Below are 20,711 nucleotides of genomic sequence, written 5' to 3'. Positions count from 1 at the left end.
ACATAGTTTGTAGTGAATTTGAGCTTTACAGAGAACTGATACACCCCCCCCCCCCCCCCCCCACCCACCCACCCACTCTGCACCCCATGTAACAAATCCTATTTGTGAAGTGCTGCAGTGACTCATCGCTGTGTTAACTGCATCTGTTTAACAGTCAGATTATTATCATTAATTAGCACTCACAGTATTCCGTGCGTGCCATTGTTTCAAATTCTGTTTTAAGATGGCACACCAGTGCTGTAATGTGATCTTTTAGACCCATCCGCTCATCCTCCTAAAATAACCACTTCCCACAGGCACTCAACACACACACACACACAAGGAATAAGAGGCTCTCTACTACATTAGCACTTCTGCCACTGTAAGTCAGTGTCAACTGCTGCAGGTCTGTGTGTGTGTGTCTATACGTGCGACAGGCTGAATCAGCTGCTGTGAGGGACGTTGTGGTGAAGGTGCTGAATTGATCTCATTGACATTTTATATTAGCGCCCTGTAGGGCTCTGCTGTCCCCTCCCCTCTGCGAGTGACTCTGTCACTGATACGGGATTAAGATCACAGCACTTTAAGCAAGGTAGGTCAAGCATGGTTTATCATTCACACTGTTGTGGATCTGTGTGTGTGTGCTTGTCATGGTTAAACTACACATATCTTCTTGCAGTACTTGTGTGTGGGCATGTGGAATACACATAATCTGATTGAAAGCTGAAAATAGAGGTTTGCATTCAGTATGTAAGGTTCATATGTTGCCATTCTGGCTTAAAGGAAGTCTGATCCAGAAAAACATGTTTAATTTTAAAAATACCATCTTAAAAATACCAGCTGCTATTTACAGATGTTGGTAGGGCTTCTTTTTCTGGGGCAAAAGAACAGGTGGTGGGTCTGCAGCTCAGCTCGCTGTTACACTTACATGCTTGCAATCTGCTGGAAGTGTGTGTGTGTGTGTATACACTGGGTCAACAGTCTGCAGGCAGGTTTTACCTTATATTCTGCTGTGTGTTGTGAATGCAAACATGCCTTTTCCTTGCAGTAAGCATGATGATGGTGAGCGACGACTGTCTGGTGGAATGTAAAATCGATGGGGACAGTGATGAAGATGACAGAGTAGGAGAACAGATAAACATTCCTCCTCCTCCACCAGAGTTTGCATCCAAAGCTCCGACTCCCACCCCGACTCCAGCACCTAAACTGCCCACCCCTCCCACATCTCCTGCTACGCCTGTACCCACACGCCCCGTCAACAGGGATCCCAAATGCATCAACCAGCACCTGAAGGTCGCTGCACTTTGTTTCTCATTCTGAATCCTTCACGACAGACTGACAGATACTTCATCTAATCACCTGATCAGAAAGCTCCTGTTCTTTCCAACCAGTTTCTCCAGCTGTGCTCTCTCTCTCTCTTGTCCTGGCTGTAGGTGAACGTCAGCAATGTGCTGACAGAACCTGCCGCACCTGACCGAGTGTGGATCTACAGTGCAGGTTGCTTTGAGAGGACTCGTATCTGGACGTACCGTTGCCTCTCCCTGCTACTTGCTGTGCCCTTTGCTCTCCTGTGTGGCATTTTACTGGCCATTCTGTCCTCCCTACATGTCTGGTATGTTGATGTGATAGCATGATAACACAGTGACTCCAAACATGAGATTTTGCAAGGTGCACCAGAGAGGAAACACATTTTTATCAGTAGCATGAAGGACAAATATAGAGTCGTACCAACTGCTTGCAGCACTTAACACCCAATTTTCAAATACACAACTATCCTGCTTTATTTAATGACTTGACTTGATGATGAATTTAATGTTCATGAAACATGTATTTAAATCTCTCTCTCTTCCTTAGGTTTGTGGTGCCTTGTATAGAGCTGAGCAACACCTTCATTCCCTGTTTCCGATCCCTGTGTTTGTGTGCAGTGAATGTTTTCATCACCCCGCTCTGTGTGTCTATCGCTCTCTGCTGCAGCCAAATCGCCGTTTTACTGTCGAACAAGGACTGGAAACAAATGAGAGACAAAGAAACTGTATGAAAGTATGTTGAGTGAGTGAGTGAGTGAGTGAGTGAGTGAGTGAGTGAGTGAGTGAGTGAATAGATTGCTTGTGTTTATTTTTATAGTTGAATGTGGCATAGTGGTGCAAATGCTAATGTTAATCTACTGGTAATTTTATGTTTTCTACATGTGAAGCAAATGTGTAATTTTATTTCCAGTATTATTAGATGTAGTAATAACATAATTTTTATTTTAAGTGCTGGTTATTATTGCAATTCTAAACTTCAGGTTAATGTATTGTAAGAATCAGGCTATCAATAAAAATAAAGTTAAAATTTGATTTATGTATTTGGTTACACCATAATTTAGAGTGGAAATAAATACAGCCAGGGGATAAACAAGTGTTGTCGAATAATGCTGCTTAATCAAAAAAAAGTACCACTTGCAGTGTGTTCTTTTAACCTGACCCCAACATTAACCACACATATGGCTATATAAGCCACAGCCACAGCTTCAAATTGTGTACACCCATATTTTTTTTATTTAATCAGCATGTTACACTGTGTTATTATCTGTGCATGATAATATTTGGTTTTATTTGGTCAGTATATTTAATCACACTTACAGCTACACAGTCAGACAGTGATGAACCTGCGACCACCAACATCAAGTTCGTTCGGACAGGTTGAACGGTAAACAAACATCACCAGACAACATGAGCTCCAATCCAAGTGGGACACCAATACCAACAGCTAACAACTACTGGTGTTATATGTGTCTTTGGTGACAGAGCAGCAAACACACCGATACATGATAGTTAAGTAGTTCAATGATGCCAGAGATTAAGTTACAGAATAAAACCTGCTTACCTTCCCAGATTTGGATGAAACCTCTGAAGAAGGGCCTCTCTTGTTGGCTATGGTGAGAAAAATGGCGGAAATCCCACAACACCACACTTTTCAGGAAATATCAGCAGAGCTGAGGGGGTTTAAAAATTCGGAGAGACACTGATTGGTTGAAGAAGAGGGAGCGGTCAAGAACATGATTGGCTTGGAGTACTGATGACGCAGAAAGGTGAGCTGACCAGGCGGAAATGACAATGGGATTCTTTTTTCTCCAAACAGGCCACACAACGTGATCGTTAGTGATATTTATACTCTTCAGCGAGTAGTGCATTTTGAAGGAGAAGCTGGAAGTTGAAGTTCACTTTGATTATAATACTAATTTATTTAGTCTTGAAGTTAGTGTGGTGGTAAAGCTCTAATAATGAAATAGTGTTTTGACATAATATTTTGAATGCATTCTTTCTTGTCAGCCTTTTACTCTGTTTAGTGTTCTGTAACATAAACTGCAGGTGTGATGGGAAAAACAAGCAATGAGTAAGTTTCTATTATTTAAAACTATTCCTAGTATTCTTATAGGCTTCTGAACTGTGTGCTGAACACAAGCCAGATAGAGCATCCTTTAGAATGATAGAGATCATAGAGAAGACACACACACAAAAAAGAAAATACATCAGCAATTCTCAAAATTGCGTTTACTTATATTAACCATTTATATGTATTCACAGCAGCATTCTTAATGATCCCCACTTATATACGCAGTCCAATACAAAGGAGAGGGGGGGTGAGAGCGGACAACTCGCACAAAACAGAAATAATTTAATGTAGCAACACTTCAGGGGAGGTGAGGACAGGGGCAATTAACAGGGGGTGGGTGTTACAGCCTGTATGAACATGCAGTCATGCACATTTCAGTATACACTGAAGCCTTTTGACAATATCATCCACAGGATCCAACATCTAAACAACAAAAAAACAAAGAAAAATAGAAGCTAAATGAAATTTAGAAAGTGACAAAACAGAAAGTGTGCCCTCTGTAGTAAAAAAAAAAGAAAAAAAGTAGCAGGTCTGAAAACATCTTACTTTTTTGTCATTTAAATCCACTGCTACAATTCCAATCCAAGTTATTTATTATGCTGCCACAAACAAATCAAACAGGCAAAAAAGGAAAGCAATACACAGATTACATTAACCGTAACTCAAACTCTCATTTACCTTAATAAACAATATAACTTTGTCTGGTCATTAGCTGGTCTGGCCAAGTTTTTCAGCCTAGAACCAGACAAGGTGCATTTGGGTGTGAAGGCCCGGTAGGCAGAGCTTCACTATGACCAACTGACAGGTTATAAAAGTGTGTTAGCATCTGTGTGAGTCACTATATGCACCAAATGAGTAGAACTACATATGCAGCTTTATGAATGGGTACTAATCCCAGCGTGTTAATGAGAGTCGATGGGCAGTGGAATCCTCAAAGACCGTCCTCCAGGTGTTCTAACAGTGCACCCAATTCAGATGCCAGGAACTGAAGGTCTTTAAGTTGAGGAGCAGCCGCCACAAGGGGGCATCGCAGGGTCACCAGCTCTTCCTTTATGCATCAAGTCTTTGTGGCCACTAGTCCACCTCCTCCATGTTGCTGTAGGATGTTGCAGCACACTCTCCAGAGTGGGCAAATAGGTCAGAGGGCACCTCGGGGGTCAGGGTAGGGGGTCCTTCAGGATCCAGGTCAGTCCCAAATAGTGACTGGCTAGAGGCCTGTAAAAAAAACGAGTGTACACAATAAATCGTGTTGGATTAGAAGCTTCATCTGGTGAGGATGTAACTCCAACTGCAGACATAATGACTAAACAGACAGATTTTATTTCTAGATGGACAATGCCTTACAAAGAAGAAAGCAGCATTTAGATGGAGGCAATCTAGATACATTATTGCAGATAAAATAATCTAAGATTTTAAATACAGTACTTGCAGTTGTATTTTAGAGCTAGTGACTTTACAAATACATGATTATTTTTTGCTACCGACTACACCGTTTTCAGTCAGGTCCATTCAAAGGCAGTCAACATAAAAATCCATCATTTACAGGTTTGTTTTACATCCGCTGTCAATGAGTTTCAGATGTTTATATTGGCTACAGGAAAGTGTCACATTTTCAAATGTACGTGGAGCACAAGATTTAAAAGTTTAAAAACTAGACACGTCAGCATTGCATATATCAGAATCAAGTATACACATTGTGATGGCACTCTGAGCTGCGCAGAGCATTTAAGGCAAAAGCACAGGTCATTCTACACTACTTTCCCTGAGGCCAAACCATACACACATACACACGAAACATGAGAGAGCAACGAAACATGTGGACAGTTCAACAAAAAGGATCACAAAGACAATAATGGAATGAGACCACTCAGATTGCGCTGATTATTTTTGGGGGATTTCAAAATTAACTGAATTTAAAGTGTTGAGATTTAGTGTCCATAATAAGTACCTCTGAGCCCTAAACAAAAAACAAAGAACAGTACATTCAGAAGTGGACGGTGTTTTCTTGACTGTGAACATGAAATCATTCTTCAGCCTGTTTTGTGGGGAAAAGAACACAGCCACAACTCCTTACATTATGTATGGCTTTAAGATGTGAAATACAAAAACACAGTTAAAACTGGTTGCCTCGGTACATGTTGCTAAAACATTTTTCCAATAGAGACTGCAATTTTAACATTACGACATGTCTGTAAGACAAGCCACTGTTTAACATGGTCTCACATGCACCCTCTCATCTGTGATGATCCCAAAACAAAAACAAATCTTCAGCAGCACTCGAATGATGCATCATAGTTCTTAGCATGGTATACATCCTTGTACCAATATATTGCTTCAGTGATCCCAAACAATCCTAATTGAAGGCCTCACAAACATTTTCAGTAACTTCTGAACAGATCTCAGAACCTACTCGATGGGAGTTCTCTCAACAAGTGAAGAACAAACTTCACCGTTACACAGTGTAGATGATCAAGGCTGTCAAAGCTCATCTTTAACTACAAAGTTTCCAGAGGATGAGCGACATCTGAAAATGTTTACATTAACTTAAAAAAAGAAGAAGAAAGAATTGTGACAGCATGCCGAGACCGGTGCTTATCATTTTTTTGGATGTTGTAATAAAGATTCTGTTAAATAGACATAGTATTTAATGTATTTTTTTTAGTGTTGATTAATTCTGCAATTTTATATTTAAAATCCATTAAAACTTTTGGTCTTGAAACAAACTGTGCAATTAACAACTGTCAGTCCAAGCTAAAACCTTCCTTATCTATCTGGTTTCCTGCATTGGGAGGTCCAGCTCGTCAATAACAAGCCCCTGCTCAGGACCAGTTAGCTTTGTAAAGAAGCGGATAGACCAAATTGACAAACAGAGCAAGCACTGCAGTCAAAGTGCCCAGAACAAAATATCGCACGCAGTCGTCGTCGGGATAATCTGACATTCTGTGCCTGCGCTGCCGCCACGTTGTCCTGTCTTCATCTTCCTCATGTCTGTTGCTCTGTCGCCTCCGCAGTGCAGAGCGGAACAGTCGGTGGGGCCCTTCGTCCAGGCCATCTTCCTCCTCCTCCAGTTCCCGCCATATGAGAGAGGCCTGCGATTGGCGGAAACCTGTGTCAACTTCTGGGAAAAGGCGTGGTCTAACAAATACTACAATTACAAATGTAAAGACTCCTGTCGAGTACAGTGACTTCAGGCTTTCTCCATTTAAAGAAAAACAAGAAGACCCTATACATAAGAGTGATTTAAATCTGCACGACTTAGTGGATAGTTCAGGAAATTAATAGCACAAATAAATCTTCACAGTGCTCACACATAAACCATGGTCAGAAATGTGTTGTACCCATTACCTCTGTCTATGTAACACTAAGTATCATACAGCACTGAATAAAGATTTTGACAATTGTTACAAAGTTGAATGAACAGAAAGTCTGAAAAAAAATGAAGACCACACAGACTTTAAGATCTGCTCATCCCTATGAAATCAAAAGCTATGGTACAACCACAATGCAGCATTTTTTCAAAAGTTCCCTGTGGACTTTTTGACATCTAGTCACACTATGGGGCCATTTCTTTACAAACGGTCTCCATTTCGTTTGCAGTGTGCACACATACAAAGACATACATGCAAGCAAATCGTATTATGGTTTTGTGGTATTACACAGATCACCTCACTCCATGAAATGCACCAGCAAATACAGTAACGAAGACCGAAAGCTGGCAAACATTAATGCAAAAATGCAAAATCTTAAAAATATTTTGCCACAGTAAATGTTTGAAGAAAAAACAAATTGTCTCCAACATACGTGCTAGATGTCAAGCATAGTGCCTTGGTATATTGCGGACTAATATTAGTAAAAACTTTCTGTGTATTTAGTTATTTTTAAGCACATTTTAGATTGAGTGTGTGTTCAGTGAAACTACTGTGACATTCTCTGATCAAATGTCCAAAAATTTACTGTAAAATGTGAGTTATCAAAGGAAAATGATAACACTGAAGCAAAAGAAATCCTTTTAATGAGGCTCCCTCACCTGGCTGGCTGTAGCTTCTGCAGCAGTGGGTGACTCTCCTCCAACAGGTCTGAGGAATCGTGGCGGCCTCTCCACGGGTGAGTTTCGTCGCCGGTAGAACAGGACATATGCATAGCGGGTTACCACTTGACTTTCTTCTACCATTGTCACAGTACTGTCATCGAACAGACGCCAGCCTGAGAGACAGGGAGGTTAGAGGAGGGTGTGGAGGAGACGGAAAGAAGATGTAAGAATAAGAAAACTGTCCCAACTTTAATGTGAATAAAAGAAGAAATTAACTCCAGACTCACCAACATCACTGCGCTGGCTGTTCTTGTCACTGGGCAGGCGAGCATATGCTGTATAGTGACCTCCTATCATTCCTCCATAATGGTTGATGACTGCATACAAGTCATAGATTGGAGGTTGTTGAATGTCATCCTTCTGACCAATACAAAACTTGCTCAGATCCAGATTCCTAAAAGACAAGATCAGTTTACAGTTAAAAAAAGAAACTACGTAATACTACGCTAATTTGATCGTAAAGCCCTGTTTTTACCTGACAGGGAAGTCAACCATGTCATTGATTTTGTCCCTCCAGATGAAGCTCCTGAAGGAGAAGCGTTTGAGCTGGATGATCAGAATGTTGGGCAGACGCCACAGCAACAGCTGTTTGGAGGCTTCGCGGTGCTGCTGGCACTTTGGACAGTACCTAGACAAGAGGCAACACAGATATTTCTGTACGACAACAAATGGCGACCAACACATAACATAATCTTGTAAGTATGCATAGCAGGGTGCAGGTGCTCAATAAAAAAAACAGAAAGAAAAGCAGTCAGATATCAACAGTCAGATATCTTAGCCAATTGCAAAGAAAAACAAAGTAAACAGTCTTACCAGGCCTCCTCTGGTGCCAGCACCTCTGGCTTTGTGAAGAGATTGAGGCACTGTTCCAGGGTGAAGTGGCCTGCTCTGGCAGTCTCACTCAGAGAACCAGGGTCCTCTTCATACTCCAGCTCCTTGGATTTCACCAACACATACTCCTTCAGGCGTTCGTTGTTCTTCCACACCAGCTCCAGGGTCACATCTTCAGGGAGCTCAACCAATGCATCCTCTACCAAGGGCGAGGAACAATATTAATGTGTTTAACTTTTTAAAAAAGTATTCTTCTTAATCTTCAGTACAAGACAATTCTGGCCCTACATACCTCTCTCATCCAGCCGTTGCTCCTTGTTGTTAGAGTCCAGCAGAGCTATGTAGAACTGACTGGCATGACCTGATGCTGATTCACTTGAGTGCGGATACCCTGTTACTGCAGCTGTCAAACCATAGGGAAATAAGATCATAAAAATTTATTAATCACAATCAAAATAATAATCACAGACATTTTGAAGCTTTCTGATGTCTTTTACCCTCTGGTCGCACTGCCTTCTCACAGGATGTCTCCTTTTCAGCATGAGGGTCAATGGTGCAGCAAGAAGTGGAGGAGACAGCCTCAGAGAATCCTGAATCTGTAGTCTGTGTAGTCGAGAGTGAAGTCTGGGAAGAGAGGGAATCTGAATCCCCAGGGTGAATAGCTGAGGCCTGAGAATGCTCTGCCTGGGATTCAGGCAACAAAGAGTGGCTGTCCAGCTCTAGATTTGCAGCTCCTACAGTACTGCTACCACCGACTGCCTCATCCCCAGACCCAGGCCCCTCTGCAGCTCCAGCTGTCATTGATGGGAGGTCTGCTCGGGACTGGGGTGATTCTGGGGATGTTCTGCCTGACTGGAAAGGAGGCTGGAATACGTTTACAGAAAACCTGTACAGAGGAAAACAGGAGGGACCCGTATTCACTGTCAATTTATATATCAAACCAATTTTGCTGTTTTTGCAGCACAAACAAAAAAAGATTAACTGCTAAGCTTGGGAATGACTGTTCATTCAATGTATATACCTAACACTATTCTGTATTCCCATACACATATACACACACATTCCAAATAACAAGCACCAAGTAAGTAAGACAGCGTACCTGGAGTAACCCTCTAACAACTGGGTGAGGCGGGCATAAGAAAGTCGAGACTCTGGCACACTAACTAGGAAAGGCAGGCCTACGTTCTCTGTGTTGGGTCGACACATTCCCTTGTGATTAGGCCAGTGGGTCCTCTGACAAACTCTGGGAAGAGGAGAGGAATATAGTTAGCATGTTTAGACTTAATGGGTTTAACTTAAATCAAATGATGGGTCATTGTCCAAAAAGTCTAGGAAAGGTGGCTCACTGATTGCAGTAGCCCACACGATAGCATCGAGTGCACCGTTTCAGCTTATCTTCCTCAGACACTGGAGGCTTTAGGCAAGCAGCACATTTCGAGATGGGGATGCTGGGAACCTGGAGTTTCTGAAAGACAAACAAGGGGGTCATTTTAACACCCATTCAGGCTGGTCTATTTAACATGCTGTAAACAATAAGGATCAGTTTTTGTATTTACTTGTTGCACCCGGAGCAGGACCACTCTCTCTTTGGCCAGGTCTTTAGACAGCACCTCAAAGCAGAACAACATGTCAGAGGAGGACACTGTGTCCAGAGAATGGGATGGCAGGAACATGCGCTGGAACCGGTTCTTCCCCACCTGAGGACAAAAAAAGCCTTGATTTGTTCTTGAACAAGTCATTGCATATTGCTCCACTTAATATTGAAAATTGCTATTAAAAATTGCTATTAAAAATAATACCCATTCCCACATAATATGTGAACAATTATTGTGTGTAGAATTGTGAATTTATCTAACCTCTGCCAGTCTGAGGTTTTCAGGCTTGACTCTCACACTCCTGGAGATGGATTCAAGGACTTCAGCAGTGCTGGAGTTTTCCTTGCTCACACTTACCAAAAACTGACACATACAAAAGTACAGTACAAAAAAAGTATGGGTCACATGGAAGGCGACTTTACATTTCCTCAAAGTAAAATTTCAATATTGTGCTAATGGAAAGTGCCAGTGACACCTTAAATTACCTTAATGGGTTTTTTATGAGTTTCCTTAGCAAAGTAGAAAACTGAGAGCACCTTCTGTTTCTGGGGCAAGGGAACAGGCAGGTAGAGGAAAGGGTCAAAGGTGATAGACACCTGAAAAAGAAGGCAGAGGAGTTAGGATGAGATGAGAGCAAGTCTATCTTAAATTACACTCCCCAGATACATAGCCAATGACGAAACACAATGATGTACACACAGTATTTCCTTTCCTTAAAAAAAATAAAGTTACAGGAAGAATAAGTCTGAGTTCAAATGCAATGGTGGGCTAAATACAAAGGTAAGGTGGGCCAGATGTGGACCCCAAGCCCACTACTCCTTACCACATCTAAAAAACTATAAAAATAAAATAAAATATATATGAAGTACAACATTTTGGGAACTTTTGTGTTACCTTGGAGCATGATGGGCACACAAGCTTGGATTTAAACTGGCCCTGGAAGAGGTCCACTATGAAGGAGTCATTCCTCATCTTGTGTCTCTGCCACGCCTCCTCTGCCACTACCTGCTCCAACAGACAAAATTATTGAGCTGTAGTTGACCTTACAATTATGTTCCCCAAACAGTGATGTTATTGTTTGTATGTATTTTGTGTAAAAGCAAGCTGGCAGGTGAGCAATTTTAAAGCATTTCCAAACATTTCACCTGCAGATTAAGGTTAAGGAAAACACCAACCTCATCTAGCCGTCCGTCAGAGTCCTCTGTCTCTGTGTAGGGTTTATTCTGGATGCGGTTCAAGTCCTCATGGAGGCCGTCCAGTAAGAAGGCCATGAACTCCTGAGCATCATGCTGAGCGTAACCCGTAAACTGACTGGCTTTACTGGCCACAATTGCCTGCATGGTGACAGAGAAAACTGGAAAATGAGGAAGAAGCAGGTGGTAGATATTGTACAATATCAATCTTGTCAAAACAAGACTGAATGTCAGACAAAAAATACATATTTTACATACAAAACGAGGGAGCTGTTTGCATACCTTGAGTTTTGAGGGTTGGAAGGCATGGTGTGTTCCCTTCCAAAGTGCCCTGAGCAGCACAGCAAAGCCAATAGCTAGCCTGCCTCCTGTTCCCAGCGGATTATTGCAGTTTATTTCTGCCTCAAAAGCTCGGTCTGTGGGTGCACAGAAGAAACACAGGTATGAAATAATAAAACACACCCGGTTATAAAACTGTTTCCTAGCAATAAAACAGGTTTCTGTTATAAAATATTAAAACATAAAGAAGTTTTTTTTGTTTTAATCAGAATGACACTATTACAAAGACTTTTATAATTAAATGAAGTTATTCATTATTTACCTAGGAAGTAATCCCTGAGTTCTCTGGTGTTGGACAGGGACTGGATGACACTGTTCATAAAGCAGGTGTTGCCAAGGTTGACCAATCCTGTAAAACCAGGCAGGCACACCTTCTTCTCTTCCTCTTCCTCATGGCGCTCATTACTGGCAGGAGGTGCATGGGTCATGGGTTGAACCATGCAGGTAGGCTTAGGCTGAAGCACAACAAAATAAACTTATTTACCGAGTTTTGTCCATGCAGACAATTTCATTAATCCAGTTTAACAATCACTTATAAACCAAGGCTGTATAATCAATGTCCCCTTCTCAACCCCAGGCCTTAAGAGATAATGTTTTACACAGTATATAGTCTCTTGAACGTATATGGGTTTTATCTGACTCACTGTAGTGACAGTTGGTTCAGGCTTTGTAATAGCAACATGGTCAGAAACAGTGCGAGGTGCCACAGTATCCAGACCGCCATCTTCCACTCTAGGTGAGGCCTTGGGGGCTTTGGGTTTTTCCTCCCCAACCCTTGGAGGCTCCTCCTTGGCTGGAAGGCTGTGCTGGCTGCTGCCTGGTTGGCTTTTCTCCATGCAGGCAGGACCGGAGGGCACAGCGACCTTGGCACCACCCACTGCACCTTAAACAGGAGAATAGAGCTTGTGGTTAGAAGATAAAGGTCAACAATGAGAGACTGGCTAGTACTGGACAAGGAAAGTACTTCCTTGATACTTCAGAGAAACCTGCTGCAAGACAACTGTCACATAAATAACTATAATTACTTAAAACAAAATCAAGTAGAAGCCTGGCAGCAGACCTTGTGAAGCTGGGGCCTCCAGACCTCCCCAGCGCTGGCTGTGTCTTTTCTTCAGGGTGATGTCGAGACGGGATGGGGTGAAGGAGTAGGTGCAGTGCTCAGGGTGGATCAGGTTCCTGAAACAAAGGACACAGAAACATACCAAGGTCGGATCAAAGCAAGAGAAGAGAAGCAACAGTTCAGGACCAATCTCTGATTACATCCTCACTAAAGTTCAGATACAAACAATGTTAAAAAGAAAATTTGCTAGTTCTGCTACCTGAGTTTGACTTGCCACTTGAAGACTGTGTTTGGTCCACAGTCTGAATGAAGCCGCAGGAAGTTAGCATCACTGTGAAAAGCAGGGAGACCAGAGGATCAGTTATTTATTCTTAAAATGTCTCAAAACAATCCAAAAGAGAACCACGTGGATAGTTATATTCCTTACCTTGTTTGGAAGATGAGGGTGAAGTCCTGCTCCCTGAAGATGACCCTGGCTGTATCCCTACAGATCCCTTTCATGTACACATTGACCACCATCAAGTCTGTGCCCTTCTCGTACGAATCATTTTTTACAAATTGCAGGTTAACCATTGGCTCTGGAGCTGCAGGAAATGATACGTATTTACATTTAACAGCAACATTCAACATTTGTTCACTGGTTTTTCATTCTTTATGAAAGAATGTCTGACCTTCCTGCTGATTTAATTCCAGAGGCGGCTCTTCTTTTGACTGGTCCCGTTTCTCCTCTCCATCACTGTTGCTCTGCCTCACGGCTACACTGGGTGACAGGCTTTCCTTGGGTGCCATCGCAACAGCTGGCACCGGTACTGCCTGTCTTGTTCCAAGGTGCTGGTACATCAGAGTATCCTGCTCTGATTGCTGATTAACAGTGTCTATCTCTGGCTTAGAGTCTGTTTGGTCTCCCAGTTTTTGGGAAGAAGCAGAGTCCACTTCCTTGCTCAGGCTAACAGATTTGAGGCAGTCACTTATGGGAGTGGGTAGCTGGCTGTCACTGATATCTCCTGTTGCTCCCAAGCTGTCCAAAGACTGGTTTTGATTCTCTGGCAACTGAAGAAAGAGAAAACAAAAATTAGCAAAAAGCTCAAGAGATGAACAATCTCCTAGTTGGAATTTAAATGCAATGGAAACAGGAAAGAGTCCTTCCTATTACTGGATTTTTGAAGATGAAAACAGCCATGGTCATTGCACAAGACATGTGACAGGTATACAGCCAATGCAGGCAGTGAGTTTGTTAGCAATAATGGTCACTGGGAACAGCATCCTATATGTAAAAATCTTAGTAATAAAATTACTAATCTCTAAAAACACTCGAAAAGGCAAACCCCACACATACCAGATGGTTTTATCAAGTCATGCATGGTTAAAATAAATATACCATTACAGCAGCTCTATATACATATGTATAGTAGGATATAATTTCACATATAAAGTTAAAGCAAGCACAATATTCCCACAGGATCTTTTCTAGGAAAAGTGTATCTATAAATAAATCAATATATTTTTATAATGCCGTTTTTAGTTGTGTCTGAAATAAGGTAACGCAAGTAACACAAACTCTGTGCACACAAACTCATTAGATTGTATGCATGTACCAGTTCTATTTAGTTTTACAAGCACTCATTCATACATTCAACATGAAACCACAACCTATCTCACCTGACTAGTGTTGGTATGGATAGCAGCCGCCAGCCCCAGTCTCTGTTCCTGACCACTGTCGAGCCTCTCTGCTCTGTTGTCTCCATCCCTGCGTTGTGTCTGTGGGCTCCGACCAGCGGGCAAATTTGAAGGTGGGACTTTACCATTAGCTACTGCAGACGAGACAGAGGGCAAGTCTTTGTCAGCTATTAGTGTAGCCTCCTTAGTGGTCTTGGGCGGCCGTACAATGGTGCGCTTGGCACTAGGTTCCTGAGGCTGCAGTTCACCTCTGGTAATAGACTTGCTGGAGGAGACTGAGCCATCTCCACTTTTCACCCCTATAGAGTCCTTGTCGCATGCTGGTTTGTTTTTAAGGCAGCGCTTAACACCCCGCTCGGTTTTTCCAATGCCACGTCTTGACTCACTGTGGGTGGGTGATGAAGGAGGCTGAGGCTGGAGTTGTGGCTGCATTGAGGGTAGTTTAGGTTTCTCTGATGACTCAAGGACAACAGATGGCTTCGTGTCATTTTTGTTGTCGGCGGGTACCACCTCTTTCTTCTTGTTGGACTACAGTAGACAGAAACATAATGCCCATTTAATCAAAGTCAGGCTGAGGTAAAGATCCTGAGCAAAGTGTTCACTAATATAAAATTTTTTCATTAAGCAAATATAAAAAAGGCTTAATATGTAAATTAGAAAAAAACAGCCATTTGACTCACTTTGAGAGAAGGCCAAATGTGAAAGGGAATCTTTTTCTGCATGATAAGATGCAGCATGCCTCCTTTTTCCTTATACTGGATTCTGCTACAGGAGGCCTCAATTTCTTCCTGCAACTGGCAGCTCCACTGTCTTCCATCTGAAAATGCAAAAATAAATAAGGTGGTATTAGCTACTAAATTGCAGCACTACTAAGTTGCTTTGTCTGTAGTGTTGCTATTTGCAAAAGATTGTTTATTGTTAGAACAAAAAAAATCAAATCACATTCTGTACACAGAACTTCAGAGCTCCACAAGGTGCAAGGTACGGTACATACAAAACTATGACTTACCAGGGAAGCACACATTGCAGTGTGTATCTGTGAAGGTGGTGTTGATGTCCTCTATCCTCTGTACACCCTCCCCACAGCGCAGTCTGACAGTAACTTCATTGACATTCTGCTTCCAGTCAACAAACACATCTGAAAAACACAAAGAATCAAATAATGCAAAAACTAGAATGTAATTCTCTTTCCATTTTCACTAACAACTGGATTAAATCTATAAAATCACTTGACAAGATGGACACATAATGACAAAAAATAAATACACAATAAACAAGTCAATGCCAGTGAGGCTTTAAAGTAAACCCAGTGATCCACATGCTTTATCTCTAACCTGAAGAATATAGGCACACACTCTGAAACACACCTGTTCAAGTGGGTCAGCCCAGGCAGGCAGAATGCAATGATCTCAGCAATCGCAAGCCGACAGCTAAAATTATCTGTGCCACACAGACTGTATTCCAAGTAAACAAGTGCCTAAAAGCAAATTGTCAACCTCTTTCAGAAAACATTACCAGGCCGATAAGCAGACCTGGGCAAAATACGACCCGCAAGCTGGAACTGGTTGCATGCTTTTTCAATGCACTCCATGGACCAGTCTGGCTTGCTGAGGAAATCAGATCAACACCCCCTCCCACGGAAAAAACATTCAGGTTTAGTTCTCTTAAAACCTGGCTGACTTTCAGACAATTTGGATTTGGTTCTTTGGATTTTCATCATTATTTTCATTAGACCATTCTGCACTCAGTGCTGTACGTGTGGGGAGATGCTCTCCCACACACAGCGCATACCTGAAGTGAAGGTATAGAGGAGAGGAAAGAAGTAAACATTAAGGATAGCAAGGACATTCACAATGTTGACAATGTAATGAAAGTTTATAATTAAATTAAGTAATAGTAGACGTCATTTTACATTGTTTTGTTTTTTTGCAAAAAAAACTGCTTACTTCTGCCATAAAGCATGCGTCTTTAAGGTAGAGGGCACAAACTTTGACAGATATATCCCAAAATGAAAAACAAATCCATGTACCATTTTTCATATCGATCTCAAAGTTGTGGCAGGAACCTAAAGTAAAATCTTGCAGAGACAAAGTACAGCAAAGAAGCTGCGTAGAGGAGTTGTCATGCTCAGTCTTCAACAGCTAGAGTCAACTTTCCCCTCGTTCACTTCTTCATCCAGTCTCTCTCTCACATGCACTCTCTCTCTCTCTTATCGCTCCTAAAAGGTCACAAGCAACACTCAATCCCCTTCAGCTGGTGACAGTTGTAGATCCAATTGACGCCAGGCAGTGTTTAACCTCACGATAAATTAAAACATTTTGTTGACACATATAAAACTCTTTAATCCTTTTTCTCACAAATTGACATAAATGATCCTGTATATATAGTAAAGACTGTGCCATAACTGTCCAAATTTCTATTAACACTGAATCATTATAATACACCATACAAAAAAGTATACAAGTTCTACTTCTATAAGTGGTTACAACTAAAATGTTAATACTAACATGCAACACGAATTCTGTACACCCATTATACTTCTCGTAGACAAGTAAGTGTCAAATTGCACATATGTAACAGTGAAGGACCTCTTCAGCTAACTTCTCTTAAAAGTCAGGAGTGGTCTAATTATTAGAACATTCTCATGTTGTTGACAAATCCATGGTCCCAGACCATGTTTGACATCATCTCAGTTCGAATTACAGCACTTCAGTGTGTTGTAGACTATTGGGAACATAAATGCTCCCTGAAACACACGTGACACCAACATGTGTGAAATCTAAATATGAAACGAGAGACAATGTTACCCTACCAACATTACATACAGCAGCACTGACCTATCAAACAACACAGCCCAGTGGTTATATCACTGTTTCATATTTTGCATTGCAGCCACAGCTTCCCAGTTTTAGTTCCCTCTCACTGCATTTTAAATGCCGTAGACAGGTGCAATTTAACTCTAAAAACTGAACAGACATCACCCAAAATTGTGGGCTAGCTGATCAATATGGGGGTTTTATAAATTCCCAGTTCTGCAATTCTGTGCATACTTTGAACTTTACCTGCTAAACGACAACAGCCTAAATGAAGAATGCACCCGTTTCTCCCAGTACAGGAGGGTTGATTTGAGTTTCAATATGAACTGCTATGGTTAACCTGTAATAAACTGGTTTGAAAAGTGAAAGTAAAACTGCTGCCTATTGTGTACTGGGTTGTTACTTTTGACTTGTAAGACACGTGGCTTACGGAAAATGTGAGAATAATTTCTAGCTAAACAAAACCTTTTCAACATCTTTGAACACACAAAGCAAGTAAGGTTAAGAGTACATTGTAAAATATACCCACTCATAAATGTGTTACTGAATGACAAAAGAAATTTGCAGTTGTAAGGTACAAACATGCTCCCTATCTGTTGCTTTGGTTTGTTCTCCAAGAAAAGTCTGTGTCAGATTAATACATTTGCATGAATTTTACATGCATTATTTAAAACACTTGTCTTATATGACATATGACACTCAGAAGTCCAGTGTCTAAAATTAATAAAATGTTTTCTAAGAACATTAAAAAAAAAGTTTTAGAATAAAGAGACCGCTTCTTTGATGCACTCGATACTTCAGGGGCTTCTTTACCATGAGTTACTGCATCAATGTGGTGTGGCACAGAAGCAATCGCAATGTGGTACTGCTGAGGTGTTACTGAAGGGTCAATGATTTTTTTTGACAATACACCGTCAATTCTATATGGGGTTCAGGTCAGACGTGCTGGCTCCCAATCAAGCAAAGAAATATCATAGCATCAAAATACGAGCTAGTACTCTTGGAACTGTGGGCATGTGCTAAGGCTTACTTAAAAAGAAAAGCGGCATCTCCATAAAGGTCCTTGTCAGAGGATGGACTCATGAAGTGCTCCAAAGTCTCATGATAGACAGCTCTGTGTATTTTTATTGAACTTAAAATGGAGTGTGCAAAAACAAACACATCTGCTGATGATCCCCACATCACATCTGGGATTTTACGACTCTCCACTCTTTACGTTTATTAAAAAAGAACACTGAAAAAAGTACCACTGAAGCAACAGGCTCCATTCTTTTCCTACTGCTTCTGAAGTTGTCTCTGGTTTACAAGTAAACTTTGAGGAATGTGACAGCTGTGACCCCTTTCCTTAAGACATCTGTGCATAATGGCTCTTGATGCACTGACCTTCTATTGACCTTCTCTGACTACCCTCTTTATGGATCCTCGTCTGTACCACTGTCAAATCAGCAGTCTTTCCCAGTTCTATCTATTGAACTATACATGCTGTTTCAGGTCATGTGTAGCGAGTCAAATCATATTGACTTAGATACTTTGTGTACTGTGTGGTTATAGTGTTTTCTTCAGATTAAGCCCTCTAACATTTTGATAATTATCAATTGTGTTATTAAAATAAAAAAGGGTGTTTTACCTTTTTTGACTTCTGCAATAACCCCATCAGCTGCAGCTGCAGCAGCAGTTGCTGCCCTCTTTGCCTCTCTGCTCTCCTGGTTGACCCGGTCCTTCTGCTTCTTCTTACTGGTACTGGAGGACAGGTCTGAGCTGCCTTCTCTGCCGCTACCTCCTCTCTGATGAGCCCCACTGCGACGGCCCACAGTTTCACTACCACCACCACCACCACCGCTGGCCATCTTCAGGCACTTGGCACTAACAGGCCGCCCGTCGCCGGAATCACTACCACTGCTGGGGTCTGAATCTGAGGTGTGCCTCTTCCTGCCTGGCCCGGCTATTTTGGCGATGATACTGGTCTGAACTCTCCCAGAACAGAATCAGGAAGGGTAGAAGGGATGGGGACCTAAAGCAAAAGATATTTAATTATCAATGGGAGATTGTAGCATAGGTATTCTTGAAGTGTCTGACATTAATAGGTGTCATTTTGTGAGAGTTATTAAAGTGTTAACAGTTCACTTGGCGTGGCTGTTTACTAGGTAAATACCCACGCCAACTGGGCTTACTAGGTTACGGCGCACGCGCACACTAACGCACATACAGACGGATTTACCCATAAGTAGCAGGTTTAAAAAGACAACAATGAAAAGGACAACCCGGCCATTATGTCGACCTAGAAGAATTATATGGTAGCTCGAGACATAAGCCGATGGACACATATCTCATTTCCTTAGCATAGCAAAAACAGTAGCTAGCATATATAGTCAAATGACAAACAAAGGACAACAGCTAAATCCGCCGTTTTGTTTAATTTTCAGCAAAATACAGTTACCAAAAACATAGGACGTGTCCAACAAGCAAACAATTATAACAGTGCTGCTTTCGCTTCTCGGAATTGTTAGCTTTGTAGCTACTAAGTTAGCCAGCCGACTGCAGAGGTTCGTTTGTTTTAGAGCACACGGTTTTGTGGTTGTCATGTGCCGGGTCAACATGCGACATACGCATGTGGAGTCAAACGACCCTTGTTTTGTTTTAGCATTCCAGTTGTCAAATCACACCAACACTAAAAAACATTAAAACTGATACACGATGGCAAATGTTGGCCAGTAAATTACGAAATGACACACCGGGAATATACGATACTGAACTGGGTCTACTAAATTGTTTTAAATGTCCGAACAATTAACGTTACGTGTTTATCAGACGACGTTTGCAGATCATACCCTATGGCCACCAGCGCTATCGCTACCCATTGATCTCCACTTTCAGTACAGCGCAGGACAGGTCATAAAATGAAACGCCCCTACAGTCTTTGTGCAGCTAATGTCATTAGCTCCATGCTAACTTTAGCCGACACGAACGGCTACCAATATTATTCAACATGACATGACAATTGTTGACACCTGGCGCTCGTCCGTGATTAAAGGCAAAACGAATGTTAACATAAAAACGGAAGACTTACGGGGTTTAATTTGCTGACAATTTCGTGTATACACACACAATAGCAGGCGACTCCTTCTGCTCCGCCCGGCTGCTAAGCTCCTTCACGGCTGCGGGCCGCTGCGCTTCTGCCCGCACTCAAAACCCCGTAGTCCACGGTGTTTCTAAATATTTTTTCCCCTTTATCCGGGACCCATTTCTGTAAAATCTGAACTGGATATTTTAGAACTCGAAACAAAAGAAAAGAGCCGAAAACCTGTTTAATCCATTGATGTCATTCAGTCTCTCTGCAGGATGAGTCCTACTTTGTTTAGAACAAAATACACTGCTGCCGGGCCAAACCTGTGCACGCGCGTAGAGACCACTTCCTGGCTCGTGTGTTCACGTGATCTGGTCGTACTCTTCCCAATCAGCTGTCTTGACTGTCAGCACTAAATAACACCATGACGCATTTAAAGGACATGATGTTATTTAGTGGCGACATTTTAGAATTTTTTTTAAGATTTATTTTTAAAAACTGATGTGATGAGGCTCTAATGAGTTCATGAGTTCACGCCGAAGTTGGGCTGTAAGAAGAACTAGAAAAGGGCATTTCCTGAAGAAAATGCAAGTTTGATTGCTGCAGCTGAAGCATTGCTTTGAATGCTGATGTGAAGGATTGCTCTGAATTGCTGGAGAATCAGAGCAATTCAGAGCTTTGTAAAACCA

At 41.7% G+C, this 20,711-nt stretch overlaps 2 protein-coding genes across 8 annotated transcripts; one reads left to right on the top strand and one right to left on the bottom strand.

The window, feature by feature from the left end:
* The first annotated feature begins 1,032 nt into the window (after positions 1-1,032).
* On the top strand, positions 1,033-2,017 carry cav4b (caveolin 4b). The gene is made up of 3 exons (XM_028410748.1): positions 1,033-1,272; positions 1,413-1,591; positions 1,834-2,017. Exons 1-3 carry the CDS (start codon positions 1,033-1,035, stop codon positions 2,015-2,017), a joined length of 603 nt encoding a protein of 200 aa, XP_028266549.1.
* Positions 2,018-3,932: 1,915 nt separating this feature from the next.
* Positions 3,933-20,382, bottom strand: usp19 (ubiquitin specific peptidase 19). Of its 7 annotated transcripts, none has more exons than XM_028409296.1 (26): positions 20,026-20,379; positions 18,586-18,969; positions 15,152-15,280; positions 14,823-14,959; positions 14,125-14,670; positions 13,137-13,515; positions 12,893-13,049; positions 12,725-12,796; positions 12,466-12,581; positions 12,050-12,288; positions 11,668-11,860; positions 11,349-11,482; positions 11,049-11,207; positions 10,768-10,878; positions 10,359-10,469; positions 10,135-10,236; positions 9,835-9,975; positions 9,625-9,743; positions 9,378-9,521; positions 8,776-9,164; positions 8,571-8,681; positions 8,261-8,477; positions 7,923-8,075; positions 7,675-7,841; positions 7,385-7,560; positions 3,933-4,572 (listed from the first exon to the last, which is right to left on the bottom strand). In XM_028409296.1, exons 2-26 carry the CDS (start codon positions 18,803-18,805, stop codon positions 4,432-4,434), a joined length of 4,563 nt encoding a protein of 1,520 aa, XP_028265097.1. In that variant the 5' UTR covers positions 18,806-18,969; positions 20,026-20,379; the 3' UTR covers positions 3,933-4,431. The 7 variants fall into 7 exon arrangements, with proteins under 7 accessions (XP_028265097.1, XP_028265098.1, XP_028265095.1 ...); XM_028409297.1 differs by having other exon boundaries at positions 12,050-12,282; XM_028409294.1 differs by lacking the exon at positions 3,933-4,572 and adding an exon at positions 4,585-6,446 and having other exon boundaries at positions 20,260-20,382.
* Between the last annotated feature and the right edge of the window lie 329 nt (positions 20,383-20,711).

Source organism: Parambassis ranga, chromosome 7, assembly GCF_900634625.1.
Source record: "Parambassis ranga chromosome 7, fParRan2.1, whole genome shotgun sequence".
NCBI classification, from domain to species: Eukaryota; Metazoa; Chordata; class Actinopteri; family Ambassidae; genus Parambassis; species Parambassis ranga.
This window is presented reverse-complemented; position numbering and strand designations above follow the sequence as displayed.

Coding starts and splice junctions, on each gene's coding strand:
- cav4b (XM_028410748.1), top strand. CDS start 1,033: ATGATGATGGTGAGCGACGACTGTCTGGTGGAATGTAAAATCGATGGG. Junction 1,273..1,412: donor GCATCAACCAGCACCTGAAG/GTCGCTGCACTT, acceptor TCCTGGCTGTAG/GTGAACGTCAGCAATGTGCT. Junction 1,592..1,833: donor CTGTCCTCCCTACATGTCTG/GTATGTTGATGT, acceptor TCTCTTCCTTAG/GTTTGTGGTGCCTTGTATAG.
- usp19 (XM_028409294.1), bottom strand. CDS start 18,805: ATGGCCAGCGGTGGTGGTGGTGGTGGTAGTGAAACTGTGGGCCGTCGC. Junction 9,522..9,624: donor CGTGTGGGCTACTGCAATCA/GTGAGCCACCTT, acceptor TCCTCTTCCCAG/AGTTTGTCAGAGGACCCACT. Junction 7,561..7,674: donor CAGCCAGCGCAGTGATGTTG/GTGAGTCTGGAG, acceptor CCTGTCTCTCAG/GCTGGCGTCTGTTCGATGAC.